Here is a 20,987-nt window from a genome sequence, read left to right as displayed (position 1 = left end):
TGTATTTCGCCTTCATGTTGCGCCTTCCTTACACACAACCGTGACAGAAGATCGGACCAACAAAACAGTTTTAACATTTTCATTTAGTGTATTATTTTTTTTGCTTTTTTCCCTATCATGAATGACCCGGCTGTCCTCGTTGCAGGGGGATCGCTCTCTTGAGGACCACACCAACAACTTTATGTCCCTCTCCAACATGACACACTACCCGGACAGCTGCCTCTGCTCGTTTTACTGGACTGAACACCGCCACACTAGCGCAGCTGTCCAGGGATGGTCCTCGAGAGAGCCTCGCTGCATTCATCGAGTGGGTACTGGTGTCCTGCAGATCACATCTGGCTATGGACATCATAGACAATGACACCAGCCCCACTCATGACCCAGAGCCCAGCTAACCACCACCCCGACTCACAGAGCATGAGCCCAAGCCCAAGCCCAACGCGGACGGAGAGCTGGAGCCCAACCAGCTCCGCTGGGCTCCCTTGTCCCTCCTGCTCCGCCTTGAACAGTCGTTGTCCTGCCATCGCCTCAGCACTCCACTCCTCCTGCTGCATCTTGTCGCTCCGTCCCACCAGCTTTGTTGGGCTCCTCTTTCCCTCCAGCTCCGTCCTTTGTCACTCTGGCTCCGCCGCGGACCTCCGGATCTCCGCCTCGGTTTCCAGAGCCTTGGGCTCCGCCTTGGCCCTCCGGATCCTCGGTATTGCCTAGAATCATCGGCTCTCCGCCTCAGGCTTCACTTCCACCTGCTCTGCCTCCGTCGGTCAGCCCCCTGGAGTCTGCGGCCTGGGTCTCGCCTGGCTCCTCCTGCTCCAGGTCCCTTCTGTGTCCTCCCTGGCTTCTCCCTTCATCTGATCCTCCTCCCGGATGCCGTCCTCCACCAGAACCTTCACCCACATTGGCTTCTGGTTCACGTCCACTCCTTCGTCAACCTCCTTAGGCCCCTCTGTCCATCTCTTCTTCTGCAGCGCAAGTTTATGTTGGGTTTTTCCTTCTTGAGCCCATATTTGGTCCTTTCTGTTCCTGTCCTCGTCAGGTGTGATTATTAGTTAATCGTTATCACCTGTCTGTCACATTATCAACCCTTTATAAGTTGGTTTCAGTTTAGCATTTGTTGTCCGACCTCAAGGTTATGTACGGGTGTTTTCATGCCCTTCATTTCTGGATTTACCTATTGTGAATTATATTAAAGACATGCCATTGTATTTCGCCTTCGTGTTGCGCCTTCCTCACACACAACCGTGATGCCAATATTGGAGAATATTTAATACTAGTAATTTTATCCCTGCAAAAGTAAACAAAAATCAATGTATATTGTGTTTAGTGACAAACTCAACAAGTAGCCAAGAATGTTAAACATGAATTTCTCGATTTTATTTTTAAGACATTACAATATGTTCACTTCTGATATATTTAGCATTTTCAGTCTCTATATTCTCTTAAAATCTGGGGAGAGGTTACTCTATGCATGAAATGTTTGCATATTCCATTTTCTGAATGATGTATGAACAAGATGCAAGTAAGCTGACAAACACAATACCACAACATCTGTGGGAGTAAAAAGTAATAAATACATTTTTCAGATATATAAAATGAGAGACGGAGACATGTTTCAACAGGAATTAAACCATCCGCAAGCAGCAGCTGTCTCTCCATCCCTCCACTTTTAGGGTAAGGCCTCCAAACCACTGAAATAAAGTACACTTAATGAACGGCAGAAATAATGTGTCATTTAACTAAAACCAGATTAGACTGAAAATGATCCAGAAACAGTATAATCCCAAATTATATCTCTATACTAGAGATATTTGAGGCTTTTCTAGACATTTGGAAGTTTCTACACACTTGGATGGATGGATACTCTCACAATTGTAAAGGCAATGATCCACATATGAGTCTATAGAGCTCAGCAAACAAAAAGAAAAACATTTCCTTACTTTCAACACAATACAGTACAAAGAAGTGAAACATGAAAGGAGGTGATTAATGTTCTGTACTAATCAGCTGTTTCTTTCCCTTTTTGAATAATAAAAAACAGTCTAGTGAGTGTTCAGAATCCATTACAAACCACTGAATAGGCATTAAATAAACGAAATAAATATTAAACAAATTAATTAATAAAAATAAAGTGCGTCATGAAATGTAAATGCTAACAATAACTTGACAGAAGATCTGTTCTATGACAAGACATAGAAACTATATCAATTTGGACACATGTATAACAATTTCTATTTTACATTTTTACACATTGTCTTTATATATTGCTACAGTACAATGTTTTGGAAAAGTAAAATCCACATTGTGGAAAACCAAAAGGAAAATAGTTTATATTTGACCAATTCCTCAAGCTGATTTCGACTTAAGGAACTCTGCATCCCTGACACAAATGGAGTTTCATTTTCCTAAAATGTCTAAATAAATAAACCAAAAAGGAAAAAAACTGAGTAGGCATCACTTTTTGCATGAATTATGAATGTCATAGTTACATCCATGTTTAAGCGCTTCATTGAACAAAGGGCTATGGGCCAACTAGACAGAAGTGATGCATTCTATCATGCATTCACCAAGAACATCAAATCAACGTTAACACTGACGCAAGAGGCATTTGAGATGATATTGAAGAGAATATTCTGTGGAAGCATGTCTCTCTCATCATTTCTAACGTCTTTTCAATAAGGGTTCATTCTCTAACATTAGTTTTAGGCATCATAAACTAACAATGAACATTTTTTAGAGCATTATTAATCTAAGTTAATATGAATTTATAAATTTATAAACATAGTTAAGTCATTTGTTCAGAATTAATGTTCTATGACTCAAAACATTTGAGGTCTGTAAGATTTTATGTTCCAAATGCTCCAAAGGTGCATTTATTTAAACAAAAATGCAATGAAAATAGTGAAATATTTTTACAATTTCAAATAACTGTTTTCTATTTGACTATATTTTTAAAACGTAATTTATTTCTGTGATCAAAACTGAATTTTAAGTATAATTGATCCTTCAAAAATCATTTTAAAATGATTTTCCGCTTAAGAAACATTTGTTATTATCAACAGCTCAACATGTTTTTTCAGAATTTAAATTTAAAAGAACAGCATTTATTTGAAATATAAATCTTGCGTAACATTATAAATGTCATAATTAGTGGATCGTTGCTAAATAAAAATATTAATTAAAAAAAAAAAAAAAATCTTACTGACCCCAAAACTTTTGGAAATTAATATTAACCTAGATTAAAAAGGTTATAACTAATGTTAATAAACTGAATCTCATTGTTAAAGTGATATCTGTAATTTTTTTTTTTTTTTGGGGAAAGACTTCATGTTAAATCGTATTGTTTAGAATCTGTCAAAATAACTAAAAGAAAACCAAACACTGCTGACAGGTGTGTTCCGTATGTGAACCCTGCTATCATTGGATTGTAATGTCACTAGGTGTGTTTGGTTCGGGGCAGAGAGAGAGAAAATGTGCAACAGTGAAAAAGGAAACTCTGCCTTCTGAAAGAACCCAGCGAAAGAAAGTCCACGTATTGCATTTGTCCTGAAGTTTTATCATATACACACAAAATATTTGCTAATATTCACATACACACACACACACACCCACAGAACGCACTGATGATATTCTACACCAGACATTATAAGTGAGATTTTGAGTGCTGTATTTCTGGAGTTTCAATAAAAACATTTTTTGAAAGTCTTTGTAGTGCCAAAAGAGCATCCTAACGTCCCACTCACAGGTCATTGGTGAAGCCGGGTCAGTTGTCTGCTAGATATTTACCTGTAGAAAACGAAAACAGCTCATTTTTATATCAGATACTGCAGAGAAGTAAATTTCAGGCTTTGAACAGATACTATAATGAAATTCCAGGACTGTCAATAAGTGAATTTAAAAATACACTACCATTCAAAAGTTTTTGAACACTAAGATTTTGAATGTTTTTTACATTTAAAAAAAAAGTTTGTTCTGCTCTCCAAGCCTGCATTTATTTGATTCAAAATACAGCAAAACTGTAATATTGTGAAATATTTTTACTATTTTAAAAAACTGCTTTCTATTTGAATATATTTTAAAATGTAATTTATTCCTGTGATCAAAGCTATATTTTTAGCAGCATTACTCTAGTCTTCAGTGTCACATGATCCTTCAGAAATCATTCTAATATGCTGGTTTACTGTTCAAGAAACATTTATTTATATTAGAAACATTAAAACAGTTTAATTTCCCCCCCCCCCCCCCAGGATTCTTTAATGAAGTGAAAGATCCAAAAATCAGCATTTATCTGAAATAAAATTTTTCCGTATATTTTCAGTATATTTTTTTATTTTTTTGGGGGAAAGAAAATTATAAAAATTAATACTTTTATTTAGCGAGGATGCTTTTAATTGATCAAATGTGATGATAAAGTACTTTATACTGTTACAAAAGATTCCTATTTCAGATAAATGCTGTTCTTCTGAACTTTCTATTCATCAAAGAAACCTGAAAATTTTCTACTCAGCTGTTTTCAACATAATAATAATAATAAATGTTTTTTGAGCAGTAAATCAGAATATTAGAATGATTTCTGAAGAATCCTGTGACTGGAGTAATGATGCTAAAAATTCAGCTTTGAAATCACAGGAATAAATTACATTTTAAAATATATTTAAATAGAAAACAGCTATTTTAACCTGTAAAAATATTTCAAAATTTTACTGCTTTTACTGTACTTTGGATCAAATAAATTCAGGCTTGTTGAGCAGAACACATCTTTTTTTAAAAAAAACATTAAAAATCTTATTGTTCAAAACCTTTTGACTGGTAGTGTACATAAATAAAAATAGTTATTGTTTTAATTTTTTGACCCACATAACATTGTATTCTAAGAAATAAGCCATCATTTTAATACCACAGCAAAAACAACTAACAAATTTAAACAACAACAAACAAACAGTCAGTAATAAATTAAAAACAATTCAATAATGACATCTAATAGCACAAAAAAATACAATAGAACAAAGACACAAAAGTAGGTCTAAAAGTATTTCCACCTATTTCAACTTAAAAACTTAAGTTCAGCTGCTGCCTTAAAGTCATTTAAACTTAAATTACATTAAAGTTTAAAGAACTTTATATAACAGGGTTCCTGCAGATTTGAACAAGTGAAATTTAAGACTTTTTAAGACCTTTTTAATACCACCTTATATGAAATTTAAGACCTAAACCTGTAATGGAAATAGATATTATATTACATGCATACATGTAATATTTAATGTGTTTAATGTAAAAGTAAACAAAATTTCATGGCTGTCTTAAATTAAATTTATTACTACGATATACAGTGAACTTTTCATATCAGCAGATACTATTCCACACAAATTATCCCCATAAAAGTACCACTATAAATATCTGATGTAAAAAACTTTTACTTTTGAAATGTATGCATTACCTTTGAAATTTATTTTAATGAATTTATCAATAAATTCTAAATGGCTGTTAGCAGTGAGATCACATAATTTACACTGCAAAATTAAAAGTGAGATTAATGTTTTAAATACATTTATTGATTTATAAACATATAAATTAGAAATGTTGGGTGTGGAGGCATACTTTTAAACACACTAAACTACCAGCAGGTGGTGGTAAGTCACTTCATGAGCGAGTTATTTCAATTGATTCGAGCAAAACGCTGAATCATAGCAAAACGTTACTAGGAGAATGCTTCTGCTGCGATCGTTGTTTGGAACTATTTTCGTTGGTGAAACAGAACAAAACAGTGGAAATATTTTGTCTAATATGTAAGTAACTACTTGACTAGCTACTTGTTTATTGAGCTAAAATTAATGTAACATTTGTAATTGTGAGAATTTTCAGCAAAAAGCTCACTTGGTATATTACTGAACTATATCATGTTATAAATAAACTATACATTTTACATTTTTACCTCAGTTTGTTTCTTTAGAGTGCTGTTACATTCATTTGTTTTAAAGCATGTCACAAATAGACCAGAAATACACTATCCATTATCAATTTCTGTTTACGTTGAATGTATTAAAATAGGAATCTTTCTTGCATTTCGATGCTTCGCTGGTTGTTTTTGTCACTTCTGTTTTAATCAGGCGGTTTGTTCGGTCGGGCAAGTAAAAAAAAAAAAAACATCTTAAAAGTATCTCGAAGGCTGGCGGTCAGCTAGCTCGACCTATGTTTATTATTATTGAGAACATTATATACAGAAAAAGGTAGTTTGACCTGTATTCTGCTACTGCAATTCTGTCTGAAGACGCAGTAACTTCCACAGAGGGAGAAAAAAATCTACAGTTATTAGCAACTGGCCTTAGCCAAGCCCTATATTCAGTTTTTTCAAGCCAAGTATCGCTAAACTTGCACTTCCTCATAGCTAAAAAGTTAAATCCATTTTACTTCTGCGGTACAATCCGAGAGACACTCGCGCCAATAACAGAAAGCTGATTGGCTATTGCATGTTGGTCTCATTTGTAGTTTAAATACAGCAAATTATATTTGGAATAGTGAAATAAAGAACTACAACACCACGGAAACAGCAAAAAGAGAATTTAAATGAGCATTAGAGGTAGCGTTACATGGACATCGGAAAAATAAGACCTGTGTAAAATTATTTAAGACCTAGAACAGCGAATTTAAGACTTTTTAAGGCCTAAAACATTGATTTTTAAATTTAAGACTTTTTAAGACCCCGCGGGAACCCTGTATAACTTTATATAACTTATAAAAAAAGTTTAAATTGCTCAGTTAAATTAAAAACATATGTGGTCATGACTTGAGGTCACTGCACACTGAGTTTGAAATTTTGTCTGAAATTTTAAAATAAATACGACCTCATGTTGTGTCAATCATGTTTGCACACTGCCTCCGAAACGTTCGCCCATCATAAAAAAAGTTCGGATCAGGTTCGATTTTCTGCATTTTCACATCCGCAGCAAGCATTTTGATAGGAAAGGATAACAAAAATGTAAAAAAAAAAAAAAAAACACATACAAAAATTTTGGACTCAGTGTACAATGACCTTACTGATCGGACAGTAATTGAATAATCAAATGCAGAATGTATAAATTAAATATAGTTTAATCCTCGTTAAAGTTACGAACGGTATTCAGTCAAGCAGCGAGTCTTTTTCTCTTTTACTTTAGCTGTTTAGACACAGACAACAGCAGGTATATTATGTTGCGGTCACTTTAAGACCTAATGCACAGATCCAATTTATTGACAATATGTGATGCGATCTAGGAAAGCCCAACACATGGTGAAATTATACATTTTTTAGGTTTTGATACCATATGAAAGCTGGGTTCAAGCCCTTTCCAAACTGTGTTTATGTGGTCTATAGCTTGAACGTAACAAAAGTTATGGCTATCGTAAACTGATAGCAATGATTTTCAAAAATGGAATTTTGAGAAAAATGGTTTTACTTTCACTTCACAGGTTTAGCGAGAGCTGTCTGTCAAGTCAGGAGCGCTATACTGCATCATTACACAAACAGACTAATAGTGTCTGAACTTTTGATCACCGCTTGTATGATTAGAAAGCACAAATAGTGTACCTTGTAGTTTACATTTAGAAAAGCAAATGCAGTGCAACTGTTCGCACACCTTTTTATGTAACAGACATGACATCCTGACTCCTCCTCTTTACTAACTTCATCAACCAATTCTTTATCTCTGGATGTAAAATCGTCCATTATAACCAGGGGTGCACATAAGTGGTCCGCAGGTCCGCATGCACAACCAAGCTAAGAAAATGCACTGTGTAAATAAGTTCTGAGTGCGCATTTGGTTGTAACTGTTAATGTATTGTAATACTGCATATGAATTTCTTTCCGAACTAAAAGCATAATTACAGGCTATTCACTGCCGTTTTCAAAGTACAATGCAAAAACGTGACATTTCATTCACTGACGCACGTTTAAGTGAGCAGCTACAGTACTTCAGACTGCGTTGTTCTCTTGCGCTCCGCCTTCTCACGATATTAATAAATAAATAAATAAAACTTTGTGTGCCGTAGCCACAGGACTGGTGGGGAATATGCATTGACACACATGTATTAAATGTTACATGGTTTATTTTGATAGGTTAACTGTTTTTGTAGTGTTATGGGAAAGCACCTCCGCAGCGCGTTCTTAACTCTTTTTCAGAGATGATAGACAAGATGTTATGGAATAATAATTTAATGAAAACCTAATTTTGACCCAAAAAAAAGATATTCAACCTATTTTTGGAATCTCCTGAAGATGTCCCAGCGCGACATCCGACGGGTTTTCCCAGATCGCATCACATATATTTCAAAAACTCTAATTCAAGCACCTTGTAGAAACCTTGTAGGCAGATATTTTTCAAAAGACATACCTGCAGAAAACCTTTTTTTAACCAGGGAGAGTCTGTAGCCTGAACCTACGAGTTGAAAATCACAGCCAGACAGAGTACTGCCCTCACTGGTGAACTGCACTGCCAGCTGAGAAGGTCTGCTGGGGCCCTCGGCTAACTGGAAGCGAGCCAGAAGAGCACCCACCCCTGACACATGGACACACAATGACAGGACATCAGACTTATATCGTACAAGAATGTTTATCCACACAGTACATTTGCATTGGCATATATACAGGGTTAACAACAATAACTGGACAACTACTGCACATAACCTGTTTTAGTAATTGGATCTGTGGTAATGCTGCCACAGGTACGCTCTGGTCTTTGTTTGTCATCACTGCTTGACATTTAAACTTTTGCCTCAGATCGTGTAATGAAGTTTCTGAAACTGTAAAAAGTGTATGAATATTTAATGAGGCAAGTACCTAGGCTGTTTATGATTGGTTCTTGCACCACAGCTTGACACTGTATGGAGTGCTTCAGGGATTAAGTATTTTTGTAGGCCAAATTTTTGGGTGAACTATCAAGCATAATGAAAAAATCCCCTTCGAGATTATGAGTTTAGCTCACTTCCAGAACAAAAATGTACAGATAATGCACTCACCCCTTTGTCATCCAAAATGTTCCATGTCTTTCTTTCTTTAGTCGTGAAGAAATTATGTTTTTTGAGGAAAACATTTCAGGATTTCTCTCTATATAATGGATATGTGTGGTGCCCCCAGGTTTGAGGATCCAAAATGCAGTTTAAATGCAGCTTCAAAGGGCTCTAAATGATCCCAGCCAAGGAAGAAGTGTCTTATGATTTATATACTTTTAACCTCAAATGCTAATTTTTCTCGTTTCTGCGATGCGCATGAGTAGTCTGGGTAATCCGGGTCAATACAGTTAGGGTATGTCGAAAAACTCCCATCTTGTTTTTGTCTTTAACTTCAAAATCACCCTAGATCGCTGTTTTAGTTTTTTTTTTTTAAATGTCGTTTGATCTTCTTTGTATGTTGTCTTCAGTAACACTGGTTCTACCAGAAAGACTGGAGAATGAATACTGTGACAATTATCCATTTATTAGCAGCCCAGCAAGCAATAACATTCTTTGGCGTAGGCCCTGTCCATAACTCGCAATCTGAGGGTCTGGACTCTGCATATCCTGCCTGAAGATCAAGGCAGGGGCGCCGACCCCCGTGAGGTATGTAAGGGACCCTCCTGGTGGTGGTGGTGAGGAAGATGGAGGGAAAGATTAAATTTGGAGGAGGTGGGGGGGATGGTGGTGAATTGAAGCGTCAGCATCTGCGAATTCAAACATGAGTAAGTACCGATCTTATATACCACAAGTGTTGGAATGTGATTGGATAGATGAAAATTGAGTGACGTGACAATTAAGTCTTCCCGGCAGAACTTAACGCTAGAGCTTTCATTTCAGTATTTCTGCAGCGATGTAGGGTGATTTTGAAGTTGGGGAAGAAAACAAGATGGGAGTTTTTTGACATTCCTTAACTGTACTGACCCAGATTACATAGACTAAGCATGTGCATCACAGAGATGAGACAAAACAAGCATTTGAGGTTAAAAAGTATATAAATTTTCTTAAAAATAAGTGATCGTTTTACTAGATAAGACCCTTCTTCCTCGGCTGGGATCATTTTGAGCCCTTTCAAGCTGCATTTAAACTGCATTTTGGAAGTTCAAACTCGGGGGGAACCATAGAAGTCCATTATATGGAGAGAAACCCTAAAATGTTTTCCTCAAAAAACGTAATTTCTTTACTACTGAAGAAAGGAAGATATGAACATCTTGGATGACAAGGGGGTGAGTACATTATCTGTAAATTTAGAGCATCATCTGTAAATCCTTTAAATTTCAGTAGAATTTGTATATAAATATGTAACTCAAAAGTAAAGCAATACAGAGACAATTTCCCGATTTGTTTCAGTTTGGTTTGAGCTTCAGCAAGCTGCAGTTGGAGTGAAAGCAGACAACAAACCTCTGCAGTGAGCGGAGACGTTTCATCTGCTCAGCTTGCAGAAAGAAAAGCAACCTGCCAGCACTTGTGCCGCTCGAACAGCCTTTCATTAATGACCTCAGCATCACCTAGCTGTGGTTCAGGTCTTTCAACGAGAGCATTTTTACACAATTTCCATTCATTTTTTTTTTAAATTCCATTCAAAACTGCCATGCAATCATGTATGATCACTAGTGTAATGCTGAAGCAGCTACTTGGCCTTAGTAAATCCTTTCCTTGAGTAATTCAATTTACTACCATTGGGGCATTCTGCCAAGTGAACCACATTGTACAGTTGCCAACATGAGCTAAGCAAGAAAGAGGGCTTCCCTTCCATTCAGTTAATATCTAAAGTGCATTTACCTCCATTTTCAGACCTCTGTGAGAGCTCTGGGATCTTCCACACTATTTTCTGCGTCTCTGGATTCCTTAAAATGCAAGAAATGGGGAAACGTCACTATACGGCAGCACACTGCTGTTGATTTGCATTGTGATTTTCTTGGCAGATCCTCACCAGGTGGCAGGTGGGAGCATAGCCTGCAGTTTGTTTACGCCACCGTCCACAGCTGCCATGAAGTGGATGTTGGTGAGTGGTGTGGGTGTGGGCATGGCCTCTGTGTTGTATTTATAGTCTATCCTGAGGTCTGTGCTGTTGGCATCGCCACGCCAGCTCACCGCAAGGTTCAGCGGAGTGGACTGGATGCCTTGAACGAACACCTGTGAGCACAAATCTCAAATATCACACACTACTACAGAAACATCTGAGAGGATTACCAAATTTGGATTTAAAGGGATGTTTCACCCAAAAATTTTAATTACCCCATATGCATATAACTTTCTTCTTTTAGATGTACCCAGTCAGAGTTATATTAAAAAATGTTCTGGCTCTTCCCAGGTTTATAAATGCAGTGAATGGGTGTTGAGAATTTGAAGTCCAAAAAAGTGCATCTACCCATCATAAAAAGTGCTCCACACCGCTCCCGGGGGTTAATAAAGGCCTTCTGATGTCTTTTGATCCATTTGAGTAAGAAAAATATAAATTTTTAAGACTTTAAATATAAAATACAACTTGGAAGAGCCAGAACATTTTTTAATATAACTCTGATTGTATTCGCCTGAAAGAAGAAAGTCCTATACACCCTAGGATGGCTTGAGGATGGCGTAATTTTATTTTCGGGTGAACTAACCCTTTAAATGGTATGTATACACTAACGATACTCAAATATAAAATCTCACCTGGTACTTCAGCATGTCCACGTTGTAATATGTGGCCTGTGGCCTCTGCTCAGCCACTTTCTTCAGGTGATTCAACAAGTTTGGCATATTGACCCAGAACTCCTTTGAATCGCCTGTGGGTGGCGTGGTGTCGCTGCAGGGTGAAAATATTTGCAGAATAGCCTCAATCTCACACAGTATTCATACTTGCTGCACACAATATTATATTTACTGAACACTCAAAAAATTCATAAAAAGTACTTAAAAATATAAAACTTGTAGATTTGAAAACAACTTTAAACTGGTTTAGGTCGATACAGGTAATCTTAAAAAGGACCAATATAGGGCCAATGTATATTGAACTGGAAAATTATTTAACATTTATTTAAAAACTAAATTAAGTTACTCCAGCATATATAGTACTGTTTTTTCAGTATTATTTCAATACTATTATAGTATTCATGGATAGTTTTAATTATGATTTATGCTCATTTTTTAAAACTTATTTCAGCTTTATTATGTTATTTTAGTACTTAATTATTTCAGTTAATTGCCAAGGAAACATTTCTGAGTTTAATCAAATATTTATATTTATATCTTAGCTTTATTTAAATGACCAAAAACTCTGTTTAATAGTTTTAGTTAATAATAACAACAACAACACTGTTATACAGTAGCTATGCTTTTGAATAAATTATAAAAACTGTGCCACATGTTGTACAGTTCCAATTAGAGATGGAACTGTCAGTGTGAAAAGATGGATCTCAAAATCATACAGTCATTATTGGAAAGGGTTCAAATACATTAAAATGCTGAAAAACCAAAGAATTTGTGGGACCTGAAGCATTTCTGAAAAACAGAGGGCAGTTTAACTATTTAGGACAAACAAGGAACTAAACGTTATCACCAAACAAACAAACAAAAAAAAAAAACAGTGGATCATTCAGGTAACAACACAGTATTAATGTCCTATTATGCTCCTTTACAAAGTCTTTATTTTGTACTTGAACATGCTGTCATGCTTAGTTGTTCGAAAAATACATTATTTTTCACATAATTTACAGAATTTAGAATAGCTTTCTCCCCAGGCTGGCACAAACGGCTCGATTAGTTCCGGGTTCCACCTTCCGAAAAACCAAATGTGTTGTGATTGGTCAGCACTGCAGTCCCACTGCGTTGCGATTGGCTAACAGTGTAGACCGCGTTCCGCCCTGCTGCGCCCCTTCCCAAAGTAGCAAACTAGATTAAAGTGATTCTTACGTTTTAAATATAGATATTTTTTTTTACAAAAACACATCTGATCACCAAAGGAGGCTTTTACCGACCGCCCCGGAGCCATGTGAGGCACTTTTTTATTATAAATATGTATGAGTGCCAGAATTGATTTAATATAACTCTGATTGTATCGTCTGAAAGAAGGAAGTCATATACACCTAGGATGCATGAAGGGTGAGTAAATAATACGCTATTGTTGGTCCTATCGTCAGCCTGCGAGATCGCGGATACGTGATATTATCATTTTTGTGCTAATGTATTTAATTATTTGCATTTTGCACACTGTATGATGAATAAATCTCTTACCACACACTGCACATCTACGGCGAGGCGCCGACGCGTCCACGGATGATCACTAGTCAGTGTTCGTGTTTACATCAGCCGCGGATCTGCGTGTGTTTGGACCATAGACTGGTTTGGACCCTCTGTACAACACACGTGAACGGCGCGGTTTCAGCACGGCTACCGGAGCAGTTCGCGGACCCTTTAGTTAAAGGAACACTCCACTTCTGGCGATATCACTTTTAGCATAGCTTAGCATAGATCATTGAATCCTATTAGACCAATAGCATTGCGTTCAAAAATGACCAACGAGTTTCCATATTTGTCCTATTTAAAACTTGACTCTTCTGTAGTTATATCGTGTACTAAGACCAGCGGAAATGTAAAGCTGCGGTTTTCTAGGCCGATAAGATTAGGAACTACACTCCCATTCCAGCGTAATAGTCAAGGAAGTTTGCTGCCGTAACATGACCGAAGCAGGCGCAGTAATATCACACAGCGCCTGAAATTAGTTCCCAGCTAGGTAACTTCCAATATCAGGGTTTCTGCAGATATGAACAAGTGAAATTTAAGACTTTTTAAGACCTTTTTAATACCACCTTATATGAAATTTAAGACCTAAACCTGTAATGGAAATAGATATTATATTACATGCATATGTGATATTTAATGTGTTTAATGTAAAAAGTAAACAAAATTTCATGGCTGTCATAAATTAAATTTATTACTACGATATACAGTACTCTTCCATATCAGCAGATACTATTCCACACAAAATATCCCCATAAAAGTACCACTAGAAATATCTGATGTAAAAAAAAAAATTCTGAAGCGATTTTTTTTTTAACTTTTGAAATTTATTTGATGAATTTATCAATAAATTCTAAATGGCTGTTAGCAGTGAGATTACATAATTTACACTGCAAAATTAAAAGTGAGATTAATGTTTTAAATACATTTATTGATTTATAAATATATTAGAAATGTTATATAAATACTGCGATTCTGTCTGAAGACGCAGTAACTTCCACAGAGGGAGAAAAAAATCTACAGTTGTTAGCAACTGGCCTTAGCCAAGCCCTATATTCAGTTTTTCCAAGCCCAGTATCGCTAAACTTGCACTTCCTCATAGCTAAAAAGTTAAATCCATTTGACTTCTGCGGTACAATCCGAGAGAGACTCGCGCCAATAACAGAAAGCTGATTGGCTATTGCATGCTGGTCTCATTTGTAGTTTAAATTCAGCAAATTACATTTGGAATAGTGAAATAAAGAACTACAACACCACGGAAACAACAGAAAGAAAATTTAAATGAGCATTAGAGGTAGCGTTACATGGACATCGGAAAAATAAGACCTGTGTAAAATTATTTAAGACCTAGAACAGCGAATTTAAGACTTTTTAAGACCCCGCGGAAACCCTGAATATGACCGGCACTAAGTTTGTGTAACTGTGGTTGTTGTAGCTGTCAGTTGCAGCTGGTAAATTGTTAGTGGCTGGATTTACCTGTGTGCGATTAGCTATGGTTATGTGCATTGTAAGCAGCTGTGATAGTAAGTCGAAGACGTACTCTACTACCATGTTTCATTGAATTCCCACAAAAAAAAAGCAATTCCGACTAATGAATCAATGGCTGGCTGCTCTGAACATAGATCTCAAAACACCGTTAGAAACGATCAAGAAATGGTGTGTTTGCTCCGAGCATTTTGAACCAGATGACTACTTGGATAGTTTTACCGGTAACGTTACTACAGCACGGCGTCTAAAGGACACAGCCATCCCAACAATCTTCAGAGTACAGACAGGACAACGAGGAGCATCGCCCATGGCTGTAAGTGTAACATGACTAATTGCTATTGTTGTTGGCTAACGCTACCTGTGAAATGCAACCCCTGATGACTAGGTTTGGCCGAACAGTTGGTTTACAGTATTTGCTATGACCAAATTCCACGTGTGATTGCAAAAAAAAAGTTATTACGAACAGTCGGTGGTGTTTTAAAGTGAGTTTTGAGTAAAAGTGTACATCATGAATAAGCCTGAAAATGCAAACTGACAGTATGCATTCAAAATCTTATATATTATATATTGTAGTGGTTGCAGGAATAACTTACTCTTGCGACAGCTGGCCATTAGGTCCACTCAGCGTGTGACGTTTTTCCAGTTTATTTTGTCAAACCGGAATTAAAAAAAATCTACTACTGCAAGATGCAGCATTTCAAGTCCTCGGATGTTGTGACACATGCCACTTCCTCATCAGGTAGATCGACCCTTGTTATCGATGGCAATACCAGAATGGCAATACCAAAGTCACGTTGGATATGTTGACGGAAGTAAGCATTTGCACATGTGCTGTGTGATATTACTGCGCCTGCTTCGGTCATGTTACAGCAGCAAACTTCCTTGACTGTTACGCCGGAATGGGAGTGTAGTTCCTAATCTTATCGGCCTAGAAAACCGCAGCTTTACATTTCCGCTAGTCTTAGTACACGATATAACTACAGAAGAGTCAAGTTTTAAATAGGACAAATACCGAAACTCGTTGGTCATTTTTGAACGCGATGCTACTGGTCTAATAGGATTCATTGATTTATGCTAAGCTATGCTAAAAGTGATATCGCCAGAACTGGAGAACGGCTGAATGGATTTCACAACGGTAAAAATCAACTTATTAACTCGGGGGGAGTTGGAGAATGAGCCTTTTTCCAAAAAAAAGTGGAGTGTTCCTTTAAAGTTTAAACGAGCCGACCTACGGCTCGCTGTAGCATCCCAAAAGCGGCCGTCCATAATACATGGCTAAAGTTAGGCGAATCCCCCACCCGCCAACGAATTGAATTTCAGTAGGCGGGACTTACATTGTGACATAATAGCCTCCGGAAAACAAATGCTGTAGTCCAAATTTCGTTTCGTTGTAGTTCTCGAAAAGGGATTTTTAAAAAACTAAATATCTCCCTTTGGAGTGGACTTTGAGATTTGTAACTTAGTAGATGTAGATGTTTTTTTATGCCCAAACATACACACCACACACTGGCTAAAGTTCAAAAAGTGAAAAAGCATAATAGGACCCCTTTAAAGGTGCAGTGTGTAGATTTTTGCGGCATCCAGCGGTGATGTTGTGAATTGCAACCAACGGCTCCCGTCCACCGCTCACCCCTCCCTTTACAGAAGCTACGGTGGCCCACACGGGATTAAGATGTCGTCGTTTTAGACAGCAAAGAGTAATGAGGTTTCTTTTAAAGGAATTATATTTACTTAATAATTCAATAAAACGATGTTATTCTGAATATTACAGTTACTTGTTCATCATTGTGTCAGTGTTTTTCCGCTAGAACAACAGTGATGAAACGCGATCTGTAAAGCAGTTTGTCCGCTTAGGGCTACTGTAGAAACAATACGGCGACTTCCATGTGAGGGGACCCGTGGTGTATGTAGATATAAACTGATAATTCTAAGGTAATAAAAACATAATAGTTAATTAAGTAAGGTCTTTATACACCCCTGAAAACATAGTTATGTATACTACATTGCATTTCTGTCTAGAGATCATCTTAAATATTACACATTGCACCTTTAAGAATCAAGTGTATCTAAAATTTTGAACAAGGTTATTTTTTATAATTTGAGCTATTATTTTCTCTTGTGGACTATATGTAAACATCTTTTATGTGAAATATCTTATTCAGGTCAGTACTAAATAATAAATAACATGCATCTTTTATGATCCCTCTTATTTTGGTAAAATAATTAACATTTTGCAGATTCTGCAAGGTGTATGTAAAAGTTTGACCTCAACTGTATATTTCATACAGTGTATTATATGGCTGTGATGCCTAAATTTGCTTGTAGCATTTACTCTTTTTGTGTTTTGGACGATATAGAATTTGTAATACTGCCCATGATTAGTATCAGCTATAATCATTAGATTTACTCCCAAACAGAGTTCTCCTTTACAGTGGGATGATTTACAAAATAGTTCTAAAATGGGTTGACTGAATCATTAAAAAGCCCTGTTTAAAAGAAGAATTCATTCATTAGTGGGACATCACTCTGTATTACCAGCACAGAAGCTGTGGGTTGGGAAGGACCTGCTCTAGCCGACTGTACTGGCTGATGGTGAAGGTCAGCGTTGGTGGACTGGGATGGGTGGAGAAGTGTCTGGTGATCCCTGCCGGGAAAGACAGCACCATCTCACCAGCAATCTTCACCAAACACCTGCAACACACATTAAGACATGAGAGACAGTTAAGGACAGTTTCATTAAATTCAACTAAATGTGAACTAAATTCAAAAGGTGACTTAAATAGTGCTCTGTGGCCTACTTAGTGGGATCTGCTCCTTTAAAGTAAGCGCTGATGGTCTCTGTAAAGGCGGCTGCTACTGGTAGAGTGTCCTGGGGTCCCATTGTGAGAGGACTTGGCCCTCTGGAACAAACTGAAATACAGAAGCAGATGTAATTTTATACAAAACTCAATAGTTTTTGAACTTAAGAAGGCATTATGCCTTATTATCATTATCCTCACGAATCTTAAAGGGGTCCTATTATGCTTTTTTTTTACTTTTTGAATTTTAGTCAGTGTGCGGTCCATTAGAATATCATTCAAATAAATCCCGCCTACGGAAATTCGAATGGTTGGCGGGTGGAGAAGGATGAGGTGGAGGATTAGCCTTAATTAAGCGATGTAGCATGGACAGCCACTTCTGGGATGCTTCAAGCGAGCCACAGGGCAGCTGGTATAAACGCAAGCATTGACTAAAGTGGCCGCGGAGTGCTCCGGTAGCCACGACGGAGCCGCCGTTGACGTGTGCGGTATAGAGGATAGAAACACATGCGGAGCCGTGGCTGCTGTAAATACAAGCATTGACTAGAGTGACGATCATCGGTTGCTGCATCGAAGCCGCACCGTAGACGTCTGCAGTGTGTAGTAAGAGATTTATTCATCATACAGTGTAGATGGCTTCACTAGCCTTATGCTGGAGCTGGTTTCGGGCATGTAAATAATTAAATAAATGAGCACAATAATGATGATAGGACCAACACTACTGTAGCGTATTATTTACTCACCCTCCATGCATCCTAGATGTATATGACTTCCTTCTTTCAGATGAATGCAATCAGAGTTATAGAAAAAATAATCCTGGCACTCCCAAGTTTTAGAACGGCATAGACTGGTGTTTCTCTCCATCAGTCCAAAACAAGTCCAATAAAGTGCATCGATCCATAATAAAAAAGTGGCTATAAAAGCCTCCTGTAGCGAACTGATGTGTTTTTGTAAGAAAAATATCCATATTTAAAAGGTAAGAATCACTTTGTTGTACACGAAACTTGCTGCTTTGGAAAGGGGTGTGGCAGGACTGAAACGCTGTCTAAGCTGTTCGCCAATCACAACACAGTGGGGCTGCTAACCAATCACAACACATTTCATTTTTCGGAAGGCGGGCCTTCATCAAACCCGGAACTAATCGAGCCATTTGTGCCAGGCTGGGAAGAAAGCTATTGTAATAATGTAAATTATGTGAAAAATAATAGGGATGTCCCGATCCGATCACGTGGTTTCAGACTCGATCGGAATCGGACGTTACCTCCCAATCAGAACTCGGATATATATGTATATATCATAGGTCGCGTTAACCGAAAACTTTATTTTTTTGCCTTTTGCTATGCGTTTGATTACACACAGGCGCAGTAGTACTAAGAAGATACAACGATCTATCATGCCACATTAAAGATCGCCAAAATGGTATTTATTGCTTGAATTTCCTAATGAAATTGAATTTGACATTTGAGACTTTGTTTCATTGTGATTTATTGGATGGGAGGCGCACTATGTACTTGTTAGTCATCGACTGAAAACAGCATAGACCAAAAGATCGACTGGGATTTACTGATCAATTTTGCTCATTAAAATGAGAATATATTAAAATCGATGTCACTGCGGGGTGTGGTGCTGAACATGAAAAGTTAAGCTCATCTGTTCTCTTCAACATATTAAAAATTAAAACGTGAACAAAAATAAATGCAATTAAATGTGTTATAATTAAAATATGAAAATTAAAATGACGGGTAATGATGAATTATGACGGAATTTTTATGACCCTGTCCGTCAAAATGACGGGCAATGTAACAGTGTAACGCAACCTCTGGTATATATATTCTCATTATTTTTTAACACATCTATAGTTATGCGGTGGCACAGAGTTAGCCTCTTGACTCCACACAGAAACACAGCAAACACTGTGGCACTTTTATTGTTTTATTTATTTACATGCCTGCTGCCATATTTATTTACATGCCATTTTAAGTTGAGGTGCTATTTGTTTTTATATTAGAATTTTTTATATTTACTGTTGCACTAAAGTCCAGAAGTGAAGAATTTATGTAATTTATTACTTGATTGTTCAAGCTACCTCACAGAAGTGCTCTGTTTGTTAACAGAGTTGATGAATGTTAAAATAAGGTGAATTAAATAAAAAATAAGAAACATCCTGGATCTGTTTCTTTGCTCTTCTTTATTCTTTTTTAATGTATCACAGAAGTATCGGATCGGGACTCGGTATCGGCAGATAATCAAATTCAAATGACTTGGACTCGAGGGCAAAAAAACCTGATCGGGACATCCCTAAAAAATAATGTGTTTTTCAATCATGAGAGCATGTTCTAGTGCACCCCCAAAACAAAATAAAGATTTTGTAAAAGAGCACAACAAGACCCCTTTAATCAGCAATAACTGTTGTGGCTCACCTGACACAGAAAGGTTGAGCTCTCGGCCTAATGTAGGTGTGGAAGCTGCGCTCAGAGAGGTGACGGAGGAGATGGAGGAGGTGCTCTCAGCTCTGGCTAGAGGAGCAAAGGGTGGAGGACTCCACGAGTGGATAGGGGGGCTGAAGGGACGGGCCTGAGGAGAAACAAAACAGCCTGAACCAGACATACTTGGAAGACCAGTTTACACTCCAGTAATTGTTTGTGTTAGTTGGAACAGCAAACAAACAAACAAACAAGCATTTCTTGTGATTTCAATGCTTAAATATCTCACAGCAGTGGAGAAAGTCGACTGATGCAGTCATACCAGATCTGCTAGGTTTGGTTTTCCAGGTGGTAGTTTGGGTCGTGATGATGGTCTTGGTGGTAGAGGTGGGATAGGACTGCCAGCAGATAGGGGAGTGCCAGCACGTGCGGGAGACGACCGCCCTGAGAACATAAAATTCAATTACTATTACGCTGTAAATATGCTAACGTGCAATTATTACCATATCACTCTTTTTAACACATAAGAATGGGTTTTGTTGATATGAATCAATGTAAATAGGTTGGTTCAGTGATGCTAAATAATTAATGCTGTTAAAATTGGTGTGTTAACGCAGGCGATTAATTTTTCCAGTTTAACAGCGTTAAAAATATTTAATGCAAGGGCAGGGCTAGGGTTGGCCACCTCACTCACAACTGCTGTTTCTGTCTCTTTTTTCTTGACAAGAATTGCATTTATTTAGACGCAGAATGTCTTTACAACCACATCAGAAAAAAAGTTCAAAAGTTTACACCCCCAGTTCTTAATGCATTGTGTTTCCTTCTGAACATCAGTAAGTGTTTGAACCTTCTGTAATAGTTGCATATGAGTCCCTCAGTCGCTCAGTATTGCAATATAAAATATATTTAAAAACTTTAATGTTAGGTGGGATTAATCAAAACTATTTCAGCAAAAAAAAATTCATTGATTGACAGCACTATTAATTATTATTAATTAATTAATTAAATAATAAGTTAATTTACTATTTTCAGGTTATCTTTTTTTAGTGTTGATAAATCCTTGAGTGTGGTTATTATTATTATTGTAATTAATGCAAAT

At 37.1% G+C, this 20,987-nt stretch overlaps 1 protein-coding gene across 2 annotated transcripts in view; it reads right to left on the bottom strand.

The window, feature by feature from the left end:
- Positions 1–1,369: 1,369 nt before the first annotated feature.
- The window catches only part of sgip1b (SH3GL interacting endocytic adaptor 1b), a 41,870-nt gene continuing 22,252 nt past the window's right edge, over positions 1,370–20,987 (bottom strand). For both annotated transcript variants that reach the window (XM_073849235.1, XM_073849234.1), the window contains 9 exons: positions 20,211–20,332; positions 19,886–20,039; positions 17,466–17,577; positions 17,203–17,358; positions 11,614–11,746; positions 10,892–11,094; positions 10,741–10,805; positions 8,361–8,525; positions 1,370–3,780 (listed from right to left, as the gene is read on the bottom strand). In XM_073849235.1, the coding sequence (XP_073705336.1) occupies positions 3,758–3,780; positions 8,361–8,525; positions 10,741–10,805; positions 10,892–11,094; positions 11,614–11,746; positions 17,203–17,358; positions 17,466–17,577; positions 19,886–20,039; positions 20,211–20,332 (1,133 nt within the window). In that variant the 3' untranslated portion in view covers positions 1,370–3,757. The remainder of the gene's footprint in view (positions 3,781–8,360; positions 8,526–10,740; positions 10,806–10,891; positions 11,095–11,613; positions 11,747–17,202; positions 17,359–17,465; positions 17,578–19,885; positions 20,040–20,210; positions 20,333–20,987) is intronic.

This window comes from Garra rufa, chromosome 10, assembly GCF_049309525.1.
Source record: "Garra rufa chromosome 10, GarRuf1.0, whole genome shotgun sequence".
NCBI classification, from domain to species: Eukaryota; Metazoa; Chordata; class Actinopteri; order Cypriniformes; family Cyprinidae; genus Garra; species Garra rufa.
Note: the sequence above shows the minus strand (reverse complement) of the source record. Positions and strands in the feature narration are given on the sequence as shown.